Source organism: Mesoplodon densirostris, chromosome 3, assembly GCF_025265405.1.
Source record: "Mesoplodon densirostris isolate mMesDen1 chromosome 3, mMesDen1 primary haplotype, whole genome shotgun sequence".
Taxonomy (NCBI): domain Eukaryota; kingdom Metazoa; phylum Chordata; class Mammalia; order Artiodactyla; family Ziphiidae; genus Mesoplodon; species Mesoplodon densirostris.
The window spans coordinates 12,802,125-12,825,351 of record NC_082663.1 but is presented as its reverse complement, the minus strand read 5'-3'; the positions used below and the strand labels follow the sequence as shown (position 1 = coordinate 12,825,351).

Below are 23,227 nucleotides of genomic sequence, written 5' to 3'. Positions count from 1 at the left end.
AAAAGAAATTAAGCTAGTAAGTAAACGTCAAACTGGAATATCTATTCCAGAAAAAAAAAAAAAGTGAAGTCTGCATGATTATATGTCATGTCCCTCTACCGAGTTTTGCTGAGAAAGCCAGAAAGACATGGGGGGAGGTCACCACCCAGGCATCAGGGAACCTGGCCCTGAAACCTACTCCCTGTGCCTCCCTGGCCAAGCTGCACCTATCAAATCTGCAACTCAGTTTCCTAACCGATAAAATGACAAACCTAGGTTGGGTTGTTACATTCCCTTCAGCTGCATGCCCGTAATTCTACTGACAGTAGAGAGAAGAGACATCGGTGCCGCAGGACCTTTTCATCCGGGCAGAGTGTTCCTTTTGCACTATGACCCATTTCCCCAGGTGCTCAGACTCTGGGAACCACATCCAGCAGAAATGCTTGCCAAATAACTCTGTGTATTTGGGGGACCGTGGTTTGGACTTCAAAGTTTCTGCGTCTCCCAGGAGGGCACGACACAGCTGAGGTTGAGAAGCAGCATCTGGGGGCCAGGGCCGCTAGGTGGGGAGCACAGCTGAGACCACCGGGGCCTAAGTGCAGCAGCAGCAGTCAGCCTGGAAGCTGCAGGCAGGAACAAGCACGGGCTGGGGAGGGGCAGGGGCAAAGACCGCCCCCATGTGCACCCCAACTTCACCCGCTGCAGACTCTTAGGTAGGGCTCAAACCCAGGGAGCAAAACTGCAGCCACCTCTGCTCACATGGGCCTGCACAGTGGTTTCAATTAAAAAATAAAAGGCTACTATTTAAAAATCAGGGGAATCCCCTGGAAGCCCAGTGGTGACGATCTCCGGCGGGGGAACTAAGATCCCGCAAGCCGTGTGGCACGGACAAAAAAATTTAAAAAATAAAAGTGAAACACCTGGATGTAATTTTAAAATAAAATAAAAATCAGGACATTTCAAACAAAAGTCAGAATATCTGGAACCTTCTATAGGCTGGAACTTAGTGGACCCTGTCCCCATAGGACTCAGATCTCCAGGAGCCCATGGGACACCTGCCTAGCTCCTGGGGGCAGGAGTTTGAGACCTCCTGCTCTAAATCTTAACCCATTAAGTGTGGATAATATACCACCCCAAGGGGCTTGGGTGCTCAAGGAGAAGGTCAAAGCCCACGATAAAGAGCCATGCATGCGAGAATTATTGTAATACATTATCTGCAATAACAGCTCCCCCAGGACCCCTTTTTAGGAAATGGGGCGGGGGGGGGGGTGGAAAGCACACTTTCCGGCCAATTAAGATCTCTGTCAAACTGGTTACCTGAGTGCTTTTGTCGATTTTGGAATTCCAAAAGCATTTATATGTGACTAGAACTTGAAAGTGCAGAAAAGTTTCAGCCTTCAAGTTTATATTCTGCTTCCACCCCTGACCCCAAATCCTTGCAGAAACTGTAAACTCTTCCGATGTACGCAGCCGCCTTTATAGTTCAATAAGGAATTGATCTAAGCAGCACTGCCTTTCCGCATTTGAAAATCAAGGCGGTTGGGGACATCTAGTTAAGCAGCTAACAGGCAAAAGAATGGGGGCAGATTCCGTCCAAAGTCTGTCCAACAGGCGGGATGCTCATCAAGCACAGACTTGCCTTCCAAGAACAAACAGGTCGCGTGGCTCAGCTTTCCTGGGGTTGTGACAGCGACAACCTTAGTCCGCTGCCGCGACAGGTTGGGGGGAAGCGCTAATAGAGTGGGTTATAAGATAATATGCTTCTGGAGTCTGTTTCCCAAGTTGCTGAAGCTTTCTTTAGCTTTAGAGCTAGGGAAATGTCAAAAAAGCGGGGGGAGTACTGGATAACCATAATTTTAAAGCGCGCCTTCCGTAAAAACTTTTGTCATCGGACACACTGGATACAAAAGTGTCTTCACCGACAACCTTACTTAAAAGCAAGGGGGTGAAGGGCCCTCCGCCGGCTCCTCCCCCGCCCGTGGGTGCCGAGCCCGGGGCCCCACGCCGCCCCCGCCGTCCCCGCCCCGCGCCCCGCACTCACTGCTCGGCCGGGCACCGCACGGCGGCTCGCGGCTGCCCCCCGGCCACCGCTTTCTCGCCCTCCAGCGCCGCGGCCCCCGCCTCCCGCGCCGGCTTCTCGGCACAGCTCTCCCCCGGCCATGCTCCGGGCTGAAGCATCGTCCCCCGACTCATGGGGCCTCCGCCGGCGGCGGCGCCGCAGGGGTTCGGCCGCCTCCCAGCGATCCGGAGCCCCTCCCGTCTGGGCGCCAGGCCGTGGCCGCCGCTGCAGCTCTGCTGCCCGCCGGCTACCGACGGTTCACAGGACACTTCCGCGCGCGTCACCACCGCCCGCCCCGCGGCCTCTGACCCGCGGCGAGGGGGCGCGGCCCGCGACGGCTGGGAGTCCTGCGACGCGGAGCCTGCGCATGCGCCTGCGCGGGCCGAGCCGCCCGAGAGGACCGCCCAGGCGAAGTACTACTGCGCGTGCTCCACCCCCGCGCGCCGCCGGTCAGCCCCAGAGTTCCCCGCGCGCGGTCATTGACCTAAGAGTCGCGGCAGCTCCTTGTCCTCGCGTCCCCGGGCGTGAGGGAGAGAAAGTGCTGGACGAGCGGCGGGACTCGGCCTCGGTGAGGAGGAGGAGGGCCGGCCTGGGGCGTGAAGGGCGTTAATATGTTTGGGCGCCTTACAGTGTCGCTCTGGGCTTCGAAGCCTCGCCCTCCGCCGGAGGAGTTTCCTCGGCTGTAGAGCGAGGGATGTGGTCCAAGTGGGTGATGTGCTGCTTCACCGGCCTCCCAGGGGCAATGCCATCACCACCTGCCCCGAGCCTGGAGCCCGCTGGGCTCTGGCCTTCGGCGTGGTGCGGGCTTGTCGCTCCAGAGCTGAGTTAACAGCCATCCCCTCCGTGAGAAGGGGGACACGGTCCTACCCAACCGGTGAGCCAGCGCAGCAGCGTGTGTGTGTGTGTGTGTGTGTGTGTGTGTTGTTAGACTACATTCTTTAAAATAGGAAATTTGGGGGGCTTCCCTGGTGGCTCAGTGGTTAGGAATCCGCCTGCCAATGCAGGGGACACGGGTTAGAGCCCTGGTCTAGGAAGATCCCACATGCTGCTGAGCAACTAAGCCCGTGCGCCACAACTACTGAGCCATGTGCCACAACTGCTGAGCCTGCACTCTAGAGCCCATGAGCCACAACTACTGAGCCTGCGCTCTAGAGCCTGCAAGCCACAACTACTGAGTCCACGTGCCACAACTGCTGAGCCACAACTGCTGAGCCTGTGCTAGCCCACAAGCCACAACTACTGAGCCCGCGTGCCATAACTACTGAAGCCTAGAGCCCATGCTCCACAACAACAGAGGCTGCTGTAGTGAGAAGTCCATAAACCACAACAAAGAGTGGCCCCCACTCACCGCAACTAGGGAAGGCCTGCAGCCACGAAGACCCAACGCAGCCATAAATAAATAAATAAATAAAATCTATTTTAAAAAAACTAATAGGAAATTTGATTTAGGAGGAGCAAGAGCAAAGGGAAAATATTAACAGACTTCAAAGATGAGAAGACAAAAATGCTTCCTGTCCAGGGAGGGAATAGCGGAGTAGCTGCTAAAGATGAGCAGCAGTCATGGGTGCAAGGGGCAAAGAGCGCAGGCCAAAGTATGGAGGAAGGGAATGGCTTGGGCAGTTTGGAAACCTACAAGGGGTTCTGGGGTAAAACGGGTTCATAATGGGGTTTTATTGAAAGATGAACCTGGAAGAAGGGTACTGGAGACCAGATCTTGAAAAGCCTCCTTCAGCTGATGAGGAACCTTGTGTTTGATCCTCCTTGAAAGATCGGAAGGAGATTATTTTACAAGGTCATTTTGTCTGCAGTTAGAGAAAAGGTTGGAGAAGGGCAAGACAGGGAAATCAATATAGGGAGACTATGTAGTAATGGGCATCAAAGGTAGAAACTGGCTGAAAAGAATACTTGCATTTTATGGCAAAAAACTGTGGCGGGTTTTCTGCTTTAATTTTATTTGAAAAAGTAAAATACACATGCTAAAAAAATTCAGAGCATACAAAAGAATATGCAGTCAAATTTTGTATGGATGTTAAGGGTGTGGGATTATAGTGGGATGACTAGTGTCCCCTAAAATTCATTCTCCAACTAGAAATGCAATGTGACCTTATTTGGAAATAGGTTCTTTGAAGATGTAATCAGGTAAAATGAGGTCCTGCTGGATTAGAGTGGTCCTAAATCTAATGTGTGGTATCCTTATATAAGAAGAGAGGATGCAGACATATATAGACACAGAAGGAATTAGGACATGTGAAGATGGAGGCAGAGATTGGGGTGATGTAGCTTGAAGCCAAGAAATGCCAGGAGCTGCTGGTAGCTAGGAAAAGACAAAGCTTATTCCAAAGAGCCTGCAGGAGAGGCTGACAACTTGAGTTCAGATATCTACTCTCAAGAACTGTGAGAATAAATTGCTGTTGTTTTAAGCCTCTCGGTTTGTGGTACTTTGCAGTAACAGCCCTAGGAAACTAATACAGGGATAAAGATGAAGGCTTGTAAAATCCTGCCAGGCTGAATTTATTGATAAGAGCCTACAAAGCAGATACATTTTACCTCAAAGGGCTAGAAAGGGTTAGAAAAAGATTGAGTTTGTTTGATTGTTTGCTGAGTATGTCTCTTCCAATTGTACCTGTGGAACTAAGAAAATAACCACAAGATGGCTTTCAGAGCCCAATGGACCCACTGTGAGAAGAAACTGAGTGAAAACACCATTGATCACTTGACTTCCTTCCACCCAAAAGTGCCTACACTAAATGAAGTTGAACTGCCTAGGATACTGTAGAGGAAGATCTCCAAAGTCTTGGGAAGATGGGAATCTTAGAGCTGATTTATCATGTAAGACTTTCTCACCCACCTTGGGAGGGTCCAGAGGACATTACCCATCAACATGACTACGAGAAGTAATTTGTGAAGTGAGTCCCAGCACCCTTGAGGAGATCTGCAATTGCTCCTCTCTGTATTCAGATGTATCTTACAATGGAACCTGTTATCATCAAACTGAGATTCTTAAATGCAGTGGTGATGATGGGATCTCAGGGTGGCAGGTAGGTACCAGTGTGGTTGCTGTAATGGACAGCTGAGCCAAAGCAGTAATCAGAATTGTCTGACTCGCAGAGACCTGTGGTATTGGATAGTTGATCATGGTGTCCCTAGAAAAGAAATAGATGGATAATTACTAAATTCTTACTTGGTCTTTATAAGCAGAAGAGTTCTGGGAACTCCCTGGTGGTACAGTGGTTAGGACTCAGTGCTCTCACTGCCGAGGGCCCTGGTTTAATCCTTAGGGAACTAAAATCCCACAAGCTGCACAGCACAGCCAAAAAATAGATTAGCAGAAGAGTTCTGGATCTATGAAACCGTAACTTGTGTCACCAAAACAGAAAGTCACAGCCCCTCAATCAGTTCCCAGGCTTGAGCCAACTTACATACCCAGAACTCTGAATGAAGGGCAGGCCAGGTCTTCTTGAGGAAGGACCCTACTTCAGTGACAAAAATGTATAGTGTTAATGTTTTCTCCAGCCTTCCCCACAGGGTCCTATAGCCATCAACAAGAGTGACTGTTCATTGGGGGAAAGGAAATAACCAGACTTTGGGGGCTTAGTAGACAGTGGCTTTGACCTAATTCATGGAAACCCAAAATATCACTGTAGTATCTACCTATCAGAGTAGGGGCTTATGAAGGTCAAATTATCAGTGGAATTTTAGCTCAGGTTCATCTTACATTAGGCCCAGTGGGTCTCTGAACACCTGTGGTTATTTCCCCAGTTCCGGAATGCATAAAAAATGGACATGCTCAGCAGCTGGCAGGATCCCCACAATGGTCCCCTGACCTGTAGAGTGAAGGCTGTTACTGTAGGAAAGGACAAATGGAAGCCACGAGAACTGTTGCTACCTATAAAACTGTAAACCAAAACAATACCACATTTTTGGAGGGATTGCAAAGATTAGTACCACTATCAAGAACTTGAAAGTTGCAAAGGTTGTGATACGCATCACATCCCTTTTCAACTCACCTATTTGGCATGTGCAAGACAGATGGATCTTGGAGCATTACTGGATTTTTGTAAGTCCGATTATGTGATGATCCCTGTTACACTGCTATTCCAGATATGGTTTCATTGTTGAGCAAATCAACACATTTCCCAGTACCTGGTGTGCAGCTATTGATCTGGCAAATGCTTTTTCCTTTATATGTGTTGAAAAAGACCACCGGAAAGAATCAACTGGCAAGGTCAGCAGCACACCTTCACTGTCCCACCACAGGTTATATCAACCCTTCAGCCGTATGTCATGATTTAGTCTGCAGGGACTAAATCCCCTTCCCCTTCCACAGAACATCACACTGGTCTATTATGTTGATGATGATATGCTGATTAGTCCTGGTAGACAGGAAGTACCAATTACTGTACACATACTGATAAGATATTTGTATGTCAGAGGATGGAAAATAAATCCACCCCAATTCAGAGGCCTCCTACCTCAGTGAAATTTCTAGGGGTCCAGTGGAGTTGAGTATATCAAGATATCAATTCTAAGTGAAGGATAAGTTGTTACATCTGGCCCTCCTACTGTTAAAAAAAAAAGAGGCATAACACCAAGTGAGAGAAGAGAAGTCTCTGCAACGGTCCGGGCTGCTGTGCAACTTACTCTGCCACTTGGGTCATATGATTCAGTTGATCCAGTGATGCTTGAAGTGGCAGATAGAGATGATATTTGGAGTCTTTGGCAAGTACATATAAGTGAATCACAATGCAAACCTTGAGGATTTTGTAGCAAAGCCCTGCCATCCTGTGAAGATAACTACTCTCCTTGTGAGAAACAAGTTTGGGCTTGCTGATGGACCTTAGCAGAAATGAATACTTACCCATGGGCCAAGTTACAATGTGACCTGAGCTCAGTGATAAATCATATTGATGGTATGTAACCTTGATATGATCTGATGCAAAGGGCACCACACCTCTGTGATCTTCCAAACCCATAACCCCAGTCTAATGAGAGGAACGCCGGACAAATTACAAACTCCATTAGAGGGGCATCCTAAAAATTACTTCACCAGTTCTCTTCAAAACTGTCAAGGCCACCAAAAACAAGCAAAGTCTGAGAAACGATCACTCGAGAGGAGCCTAAGGAGACATGACAACTAAATGTAATGTGGTATTCTGGATGGGGTCCTGGAACAGAAAAAGACATTAGGTTAAACAAAAGAAGTATGAATAAACTGTGGACTTTAGTTAACAATAATGGATCAAAATTGGCTCATTAAGGAATAAACATACCATACTAATGTAAGATGTTAGTAATAGGAGAAATTGGGTACAGGGTATATAGGAGCTCATATCCATTTTTCTATAAATATAAAACTATTCCCCCCCAAAGTCTATTAGAAAAAAATCAAACTCAAATCACCATGTCACAAAATGTTAAACCAACACTTTCCAAAATAAGGAAGAATGTCAAATCATGTTCTTATTTTGTACTTCAATAGAAAGATTTAAATTTAAAATTTAATTATTTCATCTTTAATCCCTTAAAATTGCTATTGTGTATGTGTTTTATAGTATACATAATACATAAACACAGAGGTACACGTGTATTTTTAATGTATATGTGCATATTGGGAATGTCCAAAAATTTTTTAACCAGCATTACAGAACTAAATTATTAGAGAGCAAGTGTGTAAACTAAATAAGTCAAAAACTAAATCAGAGTTTCTAAGAGGAAGTTGTGAAACGTAAGCCCATGAACTGTGATATAATTACAATTAGCCTATTGTTATGTCAAGATGAATAAAAACATAGCAGAAAAATCTATAAGCCTAAGTAAAAGCCTATATAATAACATTGCTAGAGACAATTCCAGTTAGTTTCCAGCTTCCTCTTAAAATCAAACATTCCTAAATTAGATAACTAAAAGCAAAATGGTGACATAATAATGTGTAAGTCCTTAGACTTGGTAACATATTTTGAACCATCTCAAACTGATATTACTTCTTCAATGGCCTTTCCTAGAATAGTTAATGCATGAAAGATTCTGAGCTCCTTTTCTTTGAATACTTCAGCCCTTATTTACAGTAACTGTTCATGAAGAATACTACTGAGCCATTACAGTTTTTATTTGTTTGTTGGAATGATTGATTTTTTAAGTTCTCTATAAGGAACTTAGTACAAGTTGGACGCATATCTCCCTTTTCAATACCAAAAACTCATATTTTACAGCAAAGTTAAAACACCCTATATTTTTACTCTATGGAATTTCCCAATGTCAGAGCTATAAAAAATAGACTACAAGTGTATTCCGTACATCAGTTTCTAAAGTAGTCACAGGTACTTTTTAGTTTATTCTAGTTTCACAGGTTCATGTACTATACTCAAGCTTGGCAGGAAGTATCACTAGTTTCACTTAAAAATTAACTACTCTAGGAATACCTGTGTATTTATTTGAAAGACACCCCCCCTTTTCAGCATGTCTCTTGATTGTAGAATGCTCATTATTTTTATATAGGACTTTGGGGGTGGGAGCTACTATTTTTTTGCAGTTCTGAGACTAGAAGAAATAACTTTACAGGGAAAAAATTAGGAGAAATAGTTCATTAAAAAATATCTTGCACTAGTAATAGCTTACCTGAAAACCCCCAAAATTGTCCACAAGAGTTTTTCTTGGGAGAAGTGTGTCATAATGAAATTTTATCATGAAATTCAAACCATTTCATACATAAGGAAATGACAGAGGATGATGTTATAAAAAGACTTGGAATTCTAGACAATATTAAATGAGTCTTTTGCCTCCAGCTAAACAGAATTTCATCCTAAACAAATAATTCAGGCAGCTGATTATCTTAAATTATTTGAAGAGCTTCTAAAATGGAATTCCATACCCTTAGTACCTTAATATCTGCTATGGACTGAATCATGGCCCCTCCAGATTCATATGTTGAAACCCTAACCCCCAATGTAACTATATTTGGTGATATGAGCTGAATATTTGTGTCCTCCCAAAATTCATGTGTTGAAACCCTATACTCAAATGGGATGGTATTAGGAGGTGGGACCATTGGGAGGTAATTAGGATCAAATGAGGTCAAGAAGGTAAAGTCCTCATGAATGAGATTAGTGCCTTATAAGAGTCACAAGAGTATCTGGTCTTGCATTTAGGCCTTTAATCCGTTTTGAGTTATTTTTGTATATGGTGTTAGAGAATGTTCTGATTTCATTCTTTTACATGTAGCTGTCCAGTTTTCCCAGCACCACTTATTGAAGAGACTGTCTTTCCTCCATTGTATATTCTTGCCTCCATTGTCATAGATTAATTGACCATAAGTGCATGGGTTTATTTCTGGGCTTTCTATCCTGTTCCATTGATCTATGTGTCTTTTTTTTGTACCATACTGTTTTGATTACTGTAGCTTTGTAGTATAGTCTGAAGTCAGGGCACATGATTCCTCCAGCTCTGTTCTTCTTTCTCAAGATTGTTTTGGCTATTTAGTTTCTTTTCTGTTTCCACACACAATTAAAAAATTTTTGTTCCAGTTCTGTGAAAAACACCATTGGTAATTTGATAGGGTTTGCATTGAGTCTGTAGATTACTTTGGGTAGTATGGTCATTTCAACAATATTGATTCTTCCGATCCAAGAACACGGTATATCTTTCCATCTGTTTGTGTCATCTTCATCATATAGTTTTTGGAGTACAGGAACTGCTAGAGGAAAATATAAGCATAACACTCTTTGACATAAATCGCAACAATATTTTTTTGGGTCTGTCTCCTAGAGTAATGGAAACAAAACCAAAAATAAACAAATGGGACCTAGTTAAACTTAAAAGCTTTTTCACAGCAAAAGAAATCATAAACAAAATGAAAAGACAACCTACAGACGGTGAGAAAATATTTGCAAACAATGCAACCAACAAGCGATTGATCTCCAAAATATACAAACAGCTCATACAGCTCAATATCAAAAAAGAAACAACCCAATCAAAAAATGGGCAGAAGGGACTTCCCTGGTGATGCAGTGGTTAAAAATCTGCCTGCCATTGCAGGGGACATGGGTTCAAGCCCTGGTCCAGGAAGATCCCACATGCTGTGGAGCAACTAAGCCCGTGTACCACAACTACTGAACCTGCGCTCTAGAGCCTGCGAGTCACAAATACTGAGCCCAAGTGCCACAAATACTGAAGCCTGCACACCTAGCACCCGTGCTCTGCAACAAGAGAAGCCACCACAATGAGAAGCACATGCACCACAACGAAGAGTAGCCCCCACTCACCTCAACTAGAGAAAGCCCACACATGGCAACGAAGATACAACACAGCCAAAACTAAATAAATAAAAATAAATAAATCTATTTTTAAAAAATGGGCAGAAGACCTATACAGCCATTTCTCCAAAGAAGACCTACAGCTGGCCAACAGGCACATGAAAAGATGCTTAGCATCGCTAATAATTAGAGGAATGCAAATCAAAACTGCAGTGAGGTATTACCTCACACCAGTCAGAATGGCCATCATCAAAAAGTCTACAAATAATAAATGGTGGAGAAGGTGTGGACAAAAGGGAACCCTTGTGCACTGTTGGTAGGAATGTAAATTGCTGCAGCCACTGTGGAGAACAGTATGAAAGTTCCTTAAAAACTAAAAATAGAGTTACCATGTGATCCAGCAATCCCACTCCTGGGCATATATCTGGAAAAGATGAAAACTCTAAATCAAAAAAATACATTCACCCCAATGTTTGTAGCAGCACTGTTTACAATAGCCAAGACATGGAAGCAACCTAAATGTCCAGTGACAGATGAATGGACGAAGAAGAGATAGTATATTTATATAATAGAATACTACTCAGCCATAAAAAAGAATGAAATAATGCCATTTGTAGCAACACAGATGGACCTAGAGATTATCATACTAAGTGAAGTAAGTCAGAGAGAGAAAGACAAATATCATATGATATCATTTATATATGGAATCTAAAAAATGATACAAATGAACTTATTAACAAAACAGAAATGGATTCACAGACACAGAGAACAGACTTACACTTACCAAAGGGGAAAGGAGGGAGGGATGGATAAATTAGGAATTTGGGATAAAAAGATACACACTACTATATATAGAATACACAACAAGGACCTACTGTATAGCACAGGGAACTATATACAGTATCTTGGAGTAACCTATAGAAAAGAATCTGAAAAAGAATATGTATATATATATATAACTGAATCACTGCTGTACAACTGAAACATTGTAAGTTGATTATATTTCAGTAAAAAATTATAAATACCAAAAATAAATTACATTTATTAATTTTTTTAAAAAAGAGTCACAAGAAAGTTGCTCTTCCTCTCTGCTCTCTGCCAGGTGCGGATATAAGGAGAAGTCAGCAGTCTACAAATCAGAAAACTTTCCTTACCAGAACTCAACCATACTGGCACCCTGCTCTTGAACTTCCAGTCTCCAGAACTGTAAGAAATAAATTTCTGTTGTTTAAGCCATGCAGTGTATGGTAGTTTGTTACAGCAGCTTGAATTCACTAAGACATTTAGAGATAAGACCTGTGAGGAGGTGATGAAGGTGAAATGAGGTCATAAGGGTGGGGCCCTAATCTGACAGGGTTGGTGTCCTTATAAGAAAAGGAAGAGACACCAGGCTTCTCTCTCTGCCATGGAGGACACAGAAGGCAGCCATCTGAAAGCCAGGAAGAAAGCTCTCACCAGAAACCAAATCAGCTAACACCTTGATCTTATACTTCCCAACCTCTGGAACTGTGAGAAAATAAATTTCTGTTGTTTAAGCCACCCAGTCTATGGTATTTTGTCATGGTAGCCCAAGCCAACTAAGACAGTATCATAGAATACTTCTTTATACTTACCTTTTAGGACAAGCATCTGTGTTCCTTTGGAAAGGAAGCCCAACATTCATACTGTACACTGGAATTTAGAAAGAGCTAGAGGGACAAATTGTAGACGTTTCCTAAGAAAATAAAAGTAAGGAAGAGATTCTTAGTCATTTCTGTGCCCTAACATAAGAAATCTTCACCTCCTAGAGTAATCTGATGTTAGGTTGATGATTTTCATATAACCTCATCTTATCTCCATCAAAGTCAGAGGGGAAAACATCACCCTACTATTACCAAAAACTCTCTACTTGCAATATGGTAGGTTGTCAACCATACCTTAGAAAAGTCATACCAGGATATTGCTGACAAAGTAACAAGGGCTTTCTGGATCTTTTGCTAATCATTGTCTCATGAATTTTTTCTTTTTACTTGCTCCAGTATTTTAGAGAATAGTTGACTAGGTCTTCTCCAGAAGATAAGGCTGCATAATTTCATTATCATTGCATTATTTTCCAAAGACCCTGGCAGCTAGAATTCATCTTAAAATAATGATCTTCAAATTGGGGTACCTCTATCTCTTGAGGTACACCAGGGCCACTTCGTATAGCTGTGCAGTGTAGGCCCTGGGGTGAAAGATACCTTTCACAGCTGTACGAGGGCATGGATAGGACTATTTTCCTTTCTGACCACTTCTCTTATGTTCACCATATTCTTACTTTACAAAAACAAAAGACTGCTCTATTATCCATCCCAAATCTTACTACAGTGTGTCTCTCAAGGGCTGTGTTGTCCAATATAATAGTCACTAGTCACATGTGGATATTGAGCACCTGAAATGTAGCTGGTGTGAATTAAGATTTGCTGCTTGTATAAAATACTACAAGGAATAGTACCAAAAAAATGTAAAACTACCTCATTTTTAACTTTTTATATTGACTGAATGTTGAAATGATTATATTTTGAAAATATTGCATTACATATAACATTAATTTCACCTGCTTCTTTTTGCTTTTTAAACAAATTTTAAATTACATTATATGGCTCACATTATATTTCTATTGGATGGCACTTCTGCTTTCGGAGAAGTCTCCCATATAAGGCATCAAAAATTTGCATTCAGGCTTTGTGTCTTTCCTTTTCTTCTCTTTATGAGTGGGTACTTTGATATTCAGTAGAACAGTTTGCCCAATATGTTCATTCAGATATAATGTAGAGTGTGGTTATAAGAGTGATGATAATTTTACTCAAAGAAAGCATTGCTCCTGAGTGAGAGTGTTGAGAGAACCAAGCAGAGTATAGGTAAGAAACATTGGTAGCATCTTAGGTCATCCAGGCGACATGCTCATTGCAAGGCTCTCTGCCTTACTTAGCACTCTTCCTTAGAATTAGTGTTTATAAGTGAGATGATTGTCCTATAATAGTCCCAGATTGACTGTAAAGACTGGATAATCAATCCTTTTGTAATTCAGGGGGTTTCTCATTCTTTGCTTTCAACAAATTTGATGGAGAACCTAAAGTTGATGATTTAAAATAACATTTAATGAGAGATTACTGTGATACTTCTGGCATGCAATTCAGAAGTTGAAATAATTGAATGACTTTACTATAATAAAACTATTCTCATCTATTTATGAGAACAGTGTGTCTGAGTGCTTATATCTGTAAAACCCCAAAATAGAAATTGAGTCTAGATTAAATTCTATCTCTTTCTAACAATAAATAACATTCATCAATAGATTTTGAGAGATGTATCCAATAAAATTTTACGAATTATGTGTAATTATTTTCAAAATTTATAATATATTGTTTCAAATTTTAACTACTGACAATTATAATAAAACTTTCAGGTAATTTTTAATTTTAATTTTAAAAGACTTTCAAACATAAAAATACACTGCATTACATAAAATTCTGGGAATGGAGAATGGAGTGAAAATAATATTTCATTGAGAAAAAGGAATGATGTGAAATGCAGTCTTTTTTATGAATAATAGTGACTTTCTAATAAATATGTTATTTTGATGGTACTGGAAACATGAGTCATGTGGTGATTTTATTTTAAAGTGTCAATATTTATAGTATAATGGAAATTACATTCTTTAAAACTACATTTCTAATGGAAAATTTTAGATGTCAACTTTCAAAATTTATAATATTTTGAAACAGTTTCACAGTTTTTCAAAACTCTTTTAGGGACAAAGTGAGCAAAAATATTCTGATGACTGCCTCAGATGGCAGCTAGTCAAAACCGTCTCATTTTATAGATGTAGCAGCTGAGGACCACAAGTTCTGTTCTTGAACCAGAACCCAAAGCCACATTCAGTCACTGGCTCTGCAACCCCATTCCATCTCCTACGCAAAGAGGGCACATGGGGTTCTGAGAGAAAGTCCATGTTTATTAATGACAAGGTACCTCTAAGTAAGAGGTCATCTCTTAAATGTATTTGAGCTTAGAGCTGTCTGACATCTGTGGTAGCCTGTCACCACCAGTCTCATTAGGATTCTTTCTAAGGCAATCATTTAGAAATATGAGGTGTCCATACATCTATCTCAGCAAGTTGGGTTGTGATTTATCTAACAGCTGACTTCCCTAACAAAGTTGGAAGCAGCTTAGGGGGAGTAGATATTCATTGTTTTAGTTGGCTTGGGCTGGGCTGCCATAACAAAATACCATACACTGGGTGGTTTAAACAACAGAAATTAATTTTCTCCCAGTTCTGGAGCTGAAAGTGAGATCAGGGTGCCAGCATGGTCGGGTTCTGTTGAGAGTTCTGTTCCTGGCTTGCAGACAGCTGCCTTCTTGCTGCATGTGCCTGCCGAGAGAAAGCAAGATCTGGATCTGGTCTCTCTTCCTATCTTTAAGGACGTAATCCTATTGGATCAGGACCCTACCCTTATGACCTCATTTAACGTTACTTCCACAAAGCCCCTACCTCCAGATATGTCACATTAGGGGCTAGGGCTTCAACATACGAATTTTAGTTGGACACAAACATTCAGTTCCCAACACTCATAAATCGTTATATACCTTGTTCCTAACCCAGCGGATGGCAGTAGTGAGCATTAATAAATTTCTGCTGAATAAACTCATATTAATTCCTTATATCAGTGTCAGAGCGGCAATGTAGTATAGCAAAGAGAAAACTAGCTCTGTGACCTTGGGCAAGTCATATAACATCTCTGAGCCTCAGCTTCTTCAGATGTAAAGTCTAGATAGCAACTCCTATCTTATAAACATGTTATGAGGCTTAGAAGGGAGGTGTGTCAAGGGTATGGAATCGTATATGTGAAATAATAGCTCTATATAATACTTTTGCTTACCATTTTACAGTTTATGAAGCACTGCTGTATACATCATTCTACTGAATGAAGACCTGAATGCCTCAGACACTTCTAGCACCAAGCTTCATGATCTTTAAGGTATTGGATCAACTGGTATAATGGAAAGAAAATAAGGTAACCTTGGACTTCACTAGGTCATAATTTCTGTGTTATGCAATGAAGTAATTCACTGCATTGGTCTAGCTCTCGGGGTGATCAAGAGGCCAGGTTCATAAATCTTCCCGGCAGGGAGGGGAAAATATTAGGTGTTTTAATGTCTATTGTTTTGCAAAATTAATCAGTTACTTGCTATTTCCTTACATAAATTATTTTTCAGAATACTTATAGCCAAAGTTTTGTAAGTCCAATCACGGACACTAGATGGCACCATAAGAACCTCACCTGCACCAATTCCTGACAGTCCAACAGCTCTTTCTCACAATTTACAGCCTGAAGATTTTTCACATAGAGTCTAGGGTGAAGAAAACTTAGAGAAAAGTTCTTTCATTTCTGTGTAGAGTCTATAAGTTTTCTTTCTAAGAGGTTGCTCTCCTACTGTGAATAGTACGCAGAGAATCAAGACTCGCGTGGGAAACTACAAACAGCGCGGGTCAAGTCGGGAGGCTTGGTCTGAGTCCCAGTGCTGATGCTTCGCAGCTGGTTTTTGTGGAGAAAGTCTATTTCCCGACCTGTATGCATCTCACAGAATTGCTGGGAGGACCATACAGAGTCATGTATGAGAACTGCCATGTGCTACGATTAAAAACCAAGGTTCTTTCTACCTCTGCAGCCCCTCTTCCTGGGAGGCTCCTGCCTTGCACCAGCTCCGGGCCTCTGCTACCCTGGCCCCTGCCTACTCTGTTTTCAACCACAAGCTCACTCCTCAAACATTTGTAAAGGACTTTGACATCAAATCTATTTCTCAACTTTCACTCAAACAGCTGAAACTCATGCTTCTTAGTGTCCTCCACACAGTGGTGCTCAGCGTCTCTTCAGTAGTCCTGTGGCTACTCGTCATCCTCTGGAAGTGAACCGCTTAAAATCATCAGCTTCACGTCCCATCGTTCCAGAAGTCACCCGTCCTCTCCCCTCCCCACTTGCTCAGCCCCCGCCTCTCTGCGCACAGAGCCCCTCCTTCTCTTCTTTCCTAGGCTCTGTACTCTCTCCCCAGCACCTAGGACTCCCTCACCCCAGTGCTCCGATGCCTCCAGCCCTCAGGCCCCCACAGGACCCATGCAGCCCTTTGTTTGAGGCCGCACAGAGCACCAGGTGGAAGAGCACAGGCGTAGAATTGTTCTGTGACTCTGACAGCGAACAGCTGTGTAAGTCACCCTGCCCACATTACGGATCCCTCTGAGCATCAGCACTGGGTATTTTAGGGGGATGAAAACATCTACCCACAGGAGAATTAAGAGAGTTAGTAGGTAAGAAGAGATTTTCTCAAACATATTTTTATGCTTTTATCTTTCGCCTCTTCCACATATGTGACCTCTCCCTGCGATGCAGAGGTACTTCTCTGGAGGGCACGTGGATGAATAGGTAGACTGGGATTATCAGAGTAAAACGCGAATCAGAGGCAGGGTGTAGTTTACTTCTAAAGCAGGTCATTGAGATATAAAACTAAAGGCCCGAAGAAAGTAGGGTCTAGACATTATGCCAAAATATACTTTGGAAACAAAACGGGAGACCCAGGTATACCTGCCTTCTATTCCCCACCACAACCAGAGGGGATCATGAGGACCACGGAGGAGGAGCCTCAGGAAACGGGCAGGGAGGGCAGAGGGGCTGGGTTGGCCCCGTACGGTCGGGCCCCCCACGATGGCTGCTCCCTTGCTCTCTGTGCATCCCCTGGCTGACCAGTCCCTGCCTCACCTACACCTACTCACCTGACCGACCTTCCCTCCTCAGAAAATGGCTACGTACTCACCCCGGGCCCCAACTAGTGATTGCTCATTAGATCAGAACATCTGCACCTTGCTAGCTCATCAAAGGGGTGGTGAGGGGCATGCTCCTCTGCTGGTTTCCCTGGTAACCGATGAGCCAACCTGACATCAATTCCCCCTGCAGCTGGTAGCCTCCCTCTCCCCGTGGTAGTGAAGACGGTCCGCTGTCTGCTCCACAGGACGGGGAGTCACGCCCGGACCTCGCTTCACACAGGTAAGATCCCCCTATCCGTTAACACCACTGATGTCTCTGTCACTGATTCTGGGGTCCTTCTACGGTCTTCAAGCTGGGCAAATACTGGGCTCACAGGCCTGTGGGGTGCAGCCCAACAGTCCCTTTTCAAGAGTCCTACATTCACCTAATCGTGAAACCCTGAAACCTAGGTGGGTCCCTTAACCCCCAGAAGCAGGGATGTGGAAAGAAGATCCACAGCATATATTTAGTCATTTACCCTTCAAAACAACTCCACAAAACCACTGTTACGCACATAAAACAGCACCACAAGACTATTATTGGCCCCATTTTACTGAATAGGAAAGTGACAGGATTTTAACTCAGGCCAGCTGACTTCAAACGCCGTGCTCTTAACCATCACCCTACACAGCCTTTCAGTAAACATCAGTTCCCTACACTCACCCCAACCCCATCTCTATTCAATGCCAGGGCTAAGAAGCTGAGTTAGAAAAGGCAGGCTACCATGTGTTTCATGCTATTACTATTTAAGGTCTAAACTCAGCTGGGCCTTCAGTTCTGTGCCATCTCCTGTTGTTTGTGCTCCGTGGGCTCCCTTCACCAATCCCTGCAATGGGCCTAAACCTTCAACATTCCCTGCGCTGCTCACCTTCAGCAGTAAACTTGCCTGTGATTCACAGAGAAAATCAGTGCCATTCGGGGTGGACTCTCTCAGCTTCTCTCCTTCCCTCAACTAACTTATCTTCAAGAGCACCCTCTCCTATCCAACCAATTTTCGAAGGAGAGGTTTCTGTCTCTATCCTCCTATTTCAGACCACTCCCTCCTTTGCTCTTTTACCTCCTCCAGGAGTTCTCTCAGGTGTCTCTTTTTCCAGTATGTTCAATCTTCTCCCTCTCTGCTGGGTCCTTTCAGCATATAAACAAGGTAAGGTCTTTCCTCTCCTTCATGTCATTTCCATCCACAATTGTCCTAGATGTCAGAAATTTCCAAGCACCAGTCCCTGAACTCTTCCTAAGTAGTGATGAAATCTCACTAATTCCTGATAAAAAAGTGAGCAAATAAGGATAATATAGGGAGTTTCTCATTAAGCTAAAGTAATTCAATTTAAATGATTTTCTTTTGTTCTGAAATTATGACTTTTTTTTTTTTTTTGCAGTATGCGGGCCCCTCACTGTTGTGGCCTCTCCTGCTGCTGAGCACAGGCTCCGGACGTGCAGGCTCAGCAGCCATGGCTCACGGCCCCAGCCACTCTGCGGCATGTGGGATCTTCCCGGACCGGGGCACGAACCCGTGTCCCCTGCATTGGCAGGCGGACTCTCAACCACTGCGCCACCAGGGAAACCCAGCATTATTTTTTAATTAAGGTATGTACATTGTTTTCTTAGACATAATGCTATTGCACACTTAATAGACTACAGCATAGTGTAAACATAATGTTTATATGTACTGGAAACCAAAAAATTCGTGTGACTTGCCTTATTGCCCCATTTGCTTTACTGCAATAGTCTGGAACCAAACCAGCAGTATCTCCGAGGTATGCCTGTATTCACCTGTCTGAGTCACCTCAGGGCCAGATCCAGGAAACCCTAGGACAGCCCCCACACCTAAGAGCCTGCTGAAATTATTCAAACTAGCCAATCCTAAACCTGCTTACCCTGCCTTGCCTGTTCCTTTCTGCAAAAACCACAATAAGGCTCTCACCCATGCTTTCCCCTCACGCCTTCAACCTTCTGACTGACTAGTGCTTCCCGGTGTCCCTGTGTGTCCCTGTGTGACATGACAGGCCTCCTACTCTTGGGAACAGACTTCCCTTTCAGTGACAGTCATCTCCTGGTCTATTGACCTAACCATACCCGAGTAATAATAGAGCCTACATTTTAAAACAGGACCTCAATGGGCTTTTCTTTATGTGGGTTCTATATATTGATATTTACTGTTTTAGATATTAAAACAGAAATTTTAAAAATATGTAAATGAATCCATTATACATTAGCATAGTAATACCTTAATGAAAAATATATTTTCTAAAACAAATAACTGTGAGAAGAGTAGCACTGTTTCCATTTTTGCAAATCTCTTTAATGTCTGGCTAAGCAGAATAAAGCTGGATTTTGGGGTCTGCTTCTGCATTCAAAGAGCTGCAGTATCACATTCTGGAAAACTCCACAATACACTCATGAGAGATTGAGAATGAAAAAGGCAAATAACATTTTAGCATTTAATCATTGATTTTGAAATTGACCTCATAGACCCACGGAAAATGTCCCCAGACCACACTTGGAGAATGCTAACCTACACAATATTGACTAATACAAACAAGTTTTTTAGAATTTAATTTTTTTTCCAGTTGTATTGAGATATAAATGACATACAGTACTGTATAAGTTTAGGTGTCCAGCATAGTGATTTGACTTATATACATCATGAAATGATTATCATGATAAGTTTAGTGAGCATCCATCATCTCATATCAACATGAAATTAAAGAAATAGGGAAAAAAGCATTTTTTCCTTATGATGAGAACTCTTAGGATTACTCTCTTAACAACTTTCATATGTATAGTACAGCAGTGTTAATTATCGTTATCATGTTCTACATTACATCTCTAGTACTTTTTTATCTTATGACTGGAAGTTTTGTACCTTTTGACTGCCTTCACCCAATATCCCACCCACACCCATGCCCCTAGTAACCACAAATCTGATTTCTTTTTCCATGCGTCTGTTTGCTTTTGAAGTATAATTGACCTACAACACTATGTTAATTCCTGATATATAACATAGTGAATCAATATTTCTATACATTTCAAATTGATCACCACGATAAGTCTAGTTACCATGTGTCACCATACAAAGATATTACATAATGATTTACTATTTTTCCCACACTATACATTTCATACCCATGACTCATTTATTTTGTAACTAGAAATGTGTGCCTCAGTCTCCCTCACCTATGTCTTATCTCCCCTTCAACTCCTCCCCTTGACAACGACATGTTTGTTCTCTGTATCTATGTCTCTGTTATGTTTGTTCATTTGTTTTTTAGATTCCACATGTAAGTGATATCATAATTTGTCTTTCTCTGACTTATTTCACTTAGCATAATACCCTCTAGGCCATCCATGTTGTCACAAATGGCAAGGTTTCATTCTTTTTATGGCTGAGTAATATTCCACTGTGTGTGTGTGTGTGTGTGTGTGTGTGTGTGTGTGTGTGTATCTGTATCCATTCATCTGTTGATGGGCACTTAGGTTGCTTCCATATCTTAGCTATTGTAAATGATGCTGCTATGAACATAGGGTTACATATGTCTTTTCTAATTACTGTTTTTATTTTCTTTGGATAAATATCCAGAAGTGGAATTACTGGATCATATGGTAGTTCTATTTTTAATTTTTTGAGCAATTTCCATAATGTTTTCCATAGTGGCTACACCAATTTACATTCCTACCAACAGTGCACAAGGGTTCTTTTTTCCAATCCTTGCCAATACTTGTTACTTGTTGTCTTTTTGATAATAGTCATTCTGACCGATATAAAGGCGATTATTTCATTGCGATTTTGGTTTGCATTTCCCCGATGATTAGTGATGTTGAGCATCTTTTCATGTGTCTGTTGGCCATCTGCATATTTTCCTTGGAAAAATGTCTACTCAGGTCCTCTGTCCATTTTTTAATTTGGTTGTTTTTTTGATGTTGAGTTGTATGAATTCTTTGTATATTTTGGATATTAACCCCTTATCAGCTACAGTAAGTCCCCTACTTACAAACAAGTTCCTTTCTGAGAGTGCATTCATAAGCCCAGTTTGTTCGTAAGTCCAGTGATATTAGCCTAGGTACCCAACTAACACAATCGTCTATATAGTACTGTACTATAATAGGTTTATAGTACCTTTCGCACAAATAATACATAAAAAACAAACACAAAATAAAGAAAACATTTTTAATCTTACAGTATGTTTCCTTGAAAAGTACAGTAGTACAGTACAACAGCTGGCATCGAGGGAACAGGCAAGAAGAGTTACTGGAGGAGGGAGAGGAGGTGGGAGATGGTAGAGCTGAAGGATCATCAGCAATAGGAGACGGAGGGCAAGCTGCCATTTCACTCACGCCTGACGTTGATGGAACGCACATTCACACCTTTGAAAGTTCAAAACTTGAAGGTTTGTATGTAGGGGACTTACTGTATGTCATTTGCAAATATCTTCTCCCATTTAGTAGGCGGCCTTTTCATTTGGTTGATAGTTTCCGTATGTGCAAATGTTTTAATTTGATGTAGTCCCATTTGTTTATTTTTGCTTTTGTTTCCCTTGCCTGTGGAGACATATTCAAAAAAAATATTACTAAGACCAATGTCAAAGAGTATACTTCTTACATTTTCTTTTAGAAGTTTTATGGTTACAGGTCTTACATTTATATCTTTAATGCGTTTGAGTTTATTTTTGTGCATGGTGTGAGTTGTCCAGTTTGCTTCTTTTGCATGTAACTGACCAGTTTTCCCAACAGCATTTATTGAAGAGACTGTCTTTTCCCCATTGTATATTCTTTCCTCCTTTGTTGTAGGTTAATTGCCCATATAACTGTGGGTTCATTTCTGGGCTGTCTTTTCTTATCCACTAATCTATATGTCTGTTTTTGTGCCAGTATCATGCTGTTTGGATTACTGTAGTTTTGTAGTATAGTTTGAAATCAGGGATTATGATCTCTCCAGCTTTGTTCTTCTTTCTCAATATTGTTTTGGCTATTTGGAGTCTTTTGTGTTTCCAGACAAATTTTAAAATTATTTGTTCTAGTTCTGTGAAAAATGCCATTAGTATTTTGATAGGGATTGCATTGAATCTGTAGATTGCCTTGGGTAGTATGGTCATTTTTAACAATATTAATTCTCCCAATCCATGAGCATGATATATCTTTCCATCAGTTTGTGTCATCTTCAGTTTCTTCAGTGACAAGTTGGTTGTTTAGTAGCGTATTATTTAGCCTCCACATGTTTGTGTCTTTTGCAGTCTTTTTTCTTGTAGTTGATTTCTAGTCTCACAGTGTTGTGGTCAGAAAAGTTGCTTGATAGGATGTCAGTCTTTTTAAACTTACTGAGACTTGTTTTGTGGCCTACAATATGACCTATCCTGGAGAACATTACATGGACACTTGAAAAGAATGTGTATTCTGCTGCTTTTGGATGGAATGTTCTATGTATACTTGTTAAGTTCACTTGGTCTAATATGCTGTTTTAGGTCAGTGTTTCCTTATTGATTTTCTATCTAGATGATCTGTCCATTGATGTAAGCAGGGTTTTAAATTCCCCCACTATTACTGTGTTATTGTCAATTTCTCTTTTTATATCTATTAATATTTGGTTTATGTATTTAGGTGCTCATATTTGGTTTATGTATTTAGATACTCTTATGTTGGGTGCATATATATTTAAAATTATCATATTTTCTTCTTGGATTGATCCCTTTATCATTCTGTAATGCCCTTCTTTGTCTCTTGTTACGATCTATTTTGTCTGATATAAATATTGCTACACCCTGGCTTCCTTTTTGTTTCCATTTGCATGAAATAGCTTTTTTCATTCCCTCACTTTCAGTTCGTGTGTGTCTTTAGATCTCTTGTAGAGAGTATATATTTGCGTCTTGTTTTGTATCTATTCAGCCACTCTGTCTTTTGATTGGAGCATTTAGTCCATTTACATGTAAAGTGATTATTGATAGGTATGTACTTATTGCAATTTTGTTAATTGTATGGGGGTTATTTTTGTAATTCTTTTTTGTTCCTTTCTTCTTCTTTTGCTCTCTTTCCTTGTGATTTGATGACTATCTTTAGAGTTATGTTTGGATTTCTTTCCCTTTTTTTGGTGTGTGTATTATTATAGATTTTTGATTTGTGGTTACCATGAG

General features: G+C 41.7%; 1 protein-coding gene and 1 long non-coding RNA gene across 6 annotated transcripts in view; one reads left to right on the top strand and one right to left on the bottom strand.

Moving 5' to 3' along the window:
- Positions 1-2,329, bottom strand: part of OTULIN (OTU deubiquitinase with linear linkage specificity) — a 33,770-nt gene extending 31,441 nt beyond the window's left edge. The window contains exon 1 of one of the 2 annotated variants that reach the window (XM_060092738.1): positions 2,021-2,329. In XM_060092738.1, coding sequence (XP_059948721.1) covers positions 2,021-2,172 — 152 coding nt within the window. In that variant the 5' untranslated portion in view covers positions 2,173-2,329. The remainder of the gene's footprint in view (positions 1-2,020) is intronic. The other variant, XM_060092739.1, reaches the window with a different exon arrangement.
- Positions 2,330-2,499: 170 nt separating this feature from the next.
- Positions 2,500-23,227, top strand: part of LOC132486059 (uncharacterized) — a 62,238-nt gene continuing 41,510 nt past the window's right edge. For 2 of the 4 annotated variants that reach the window (XR_009531436.1, XR_009531438.1), the window contains exons 1-5: positions 2,500-2,606; positions 11,390-11,493; positions 15,199-15,323; positions 17,256-17,345; positions 18,482-18,689. This is a non-coding gene — a long non-coding RNA (uncharacterized LOC132486059). Of the gene's footprint in view, positions 2,607-2,644; positions 2,913-11,389; positions 11,494-15,198; positions 15,324-17,255; positions 17,346-18,481; positions 18,690-23,227 lie in introns of those variants that run through there. The other 2 variants (XR_009531437.1, XR_009531439.1) reach the window with 2 other exon arrangements.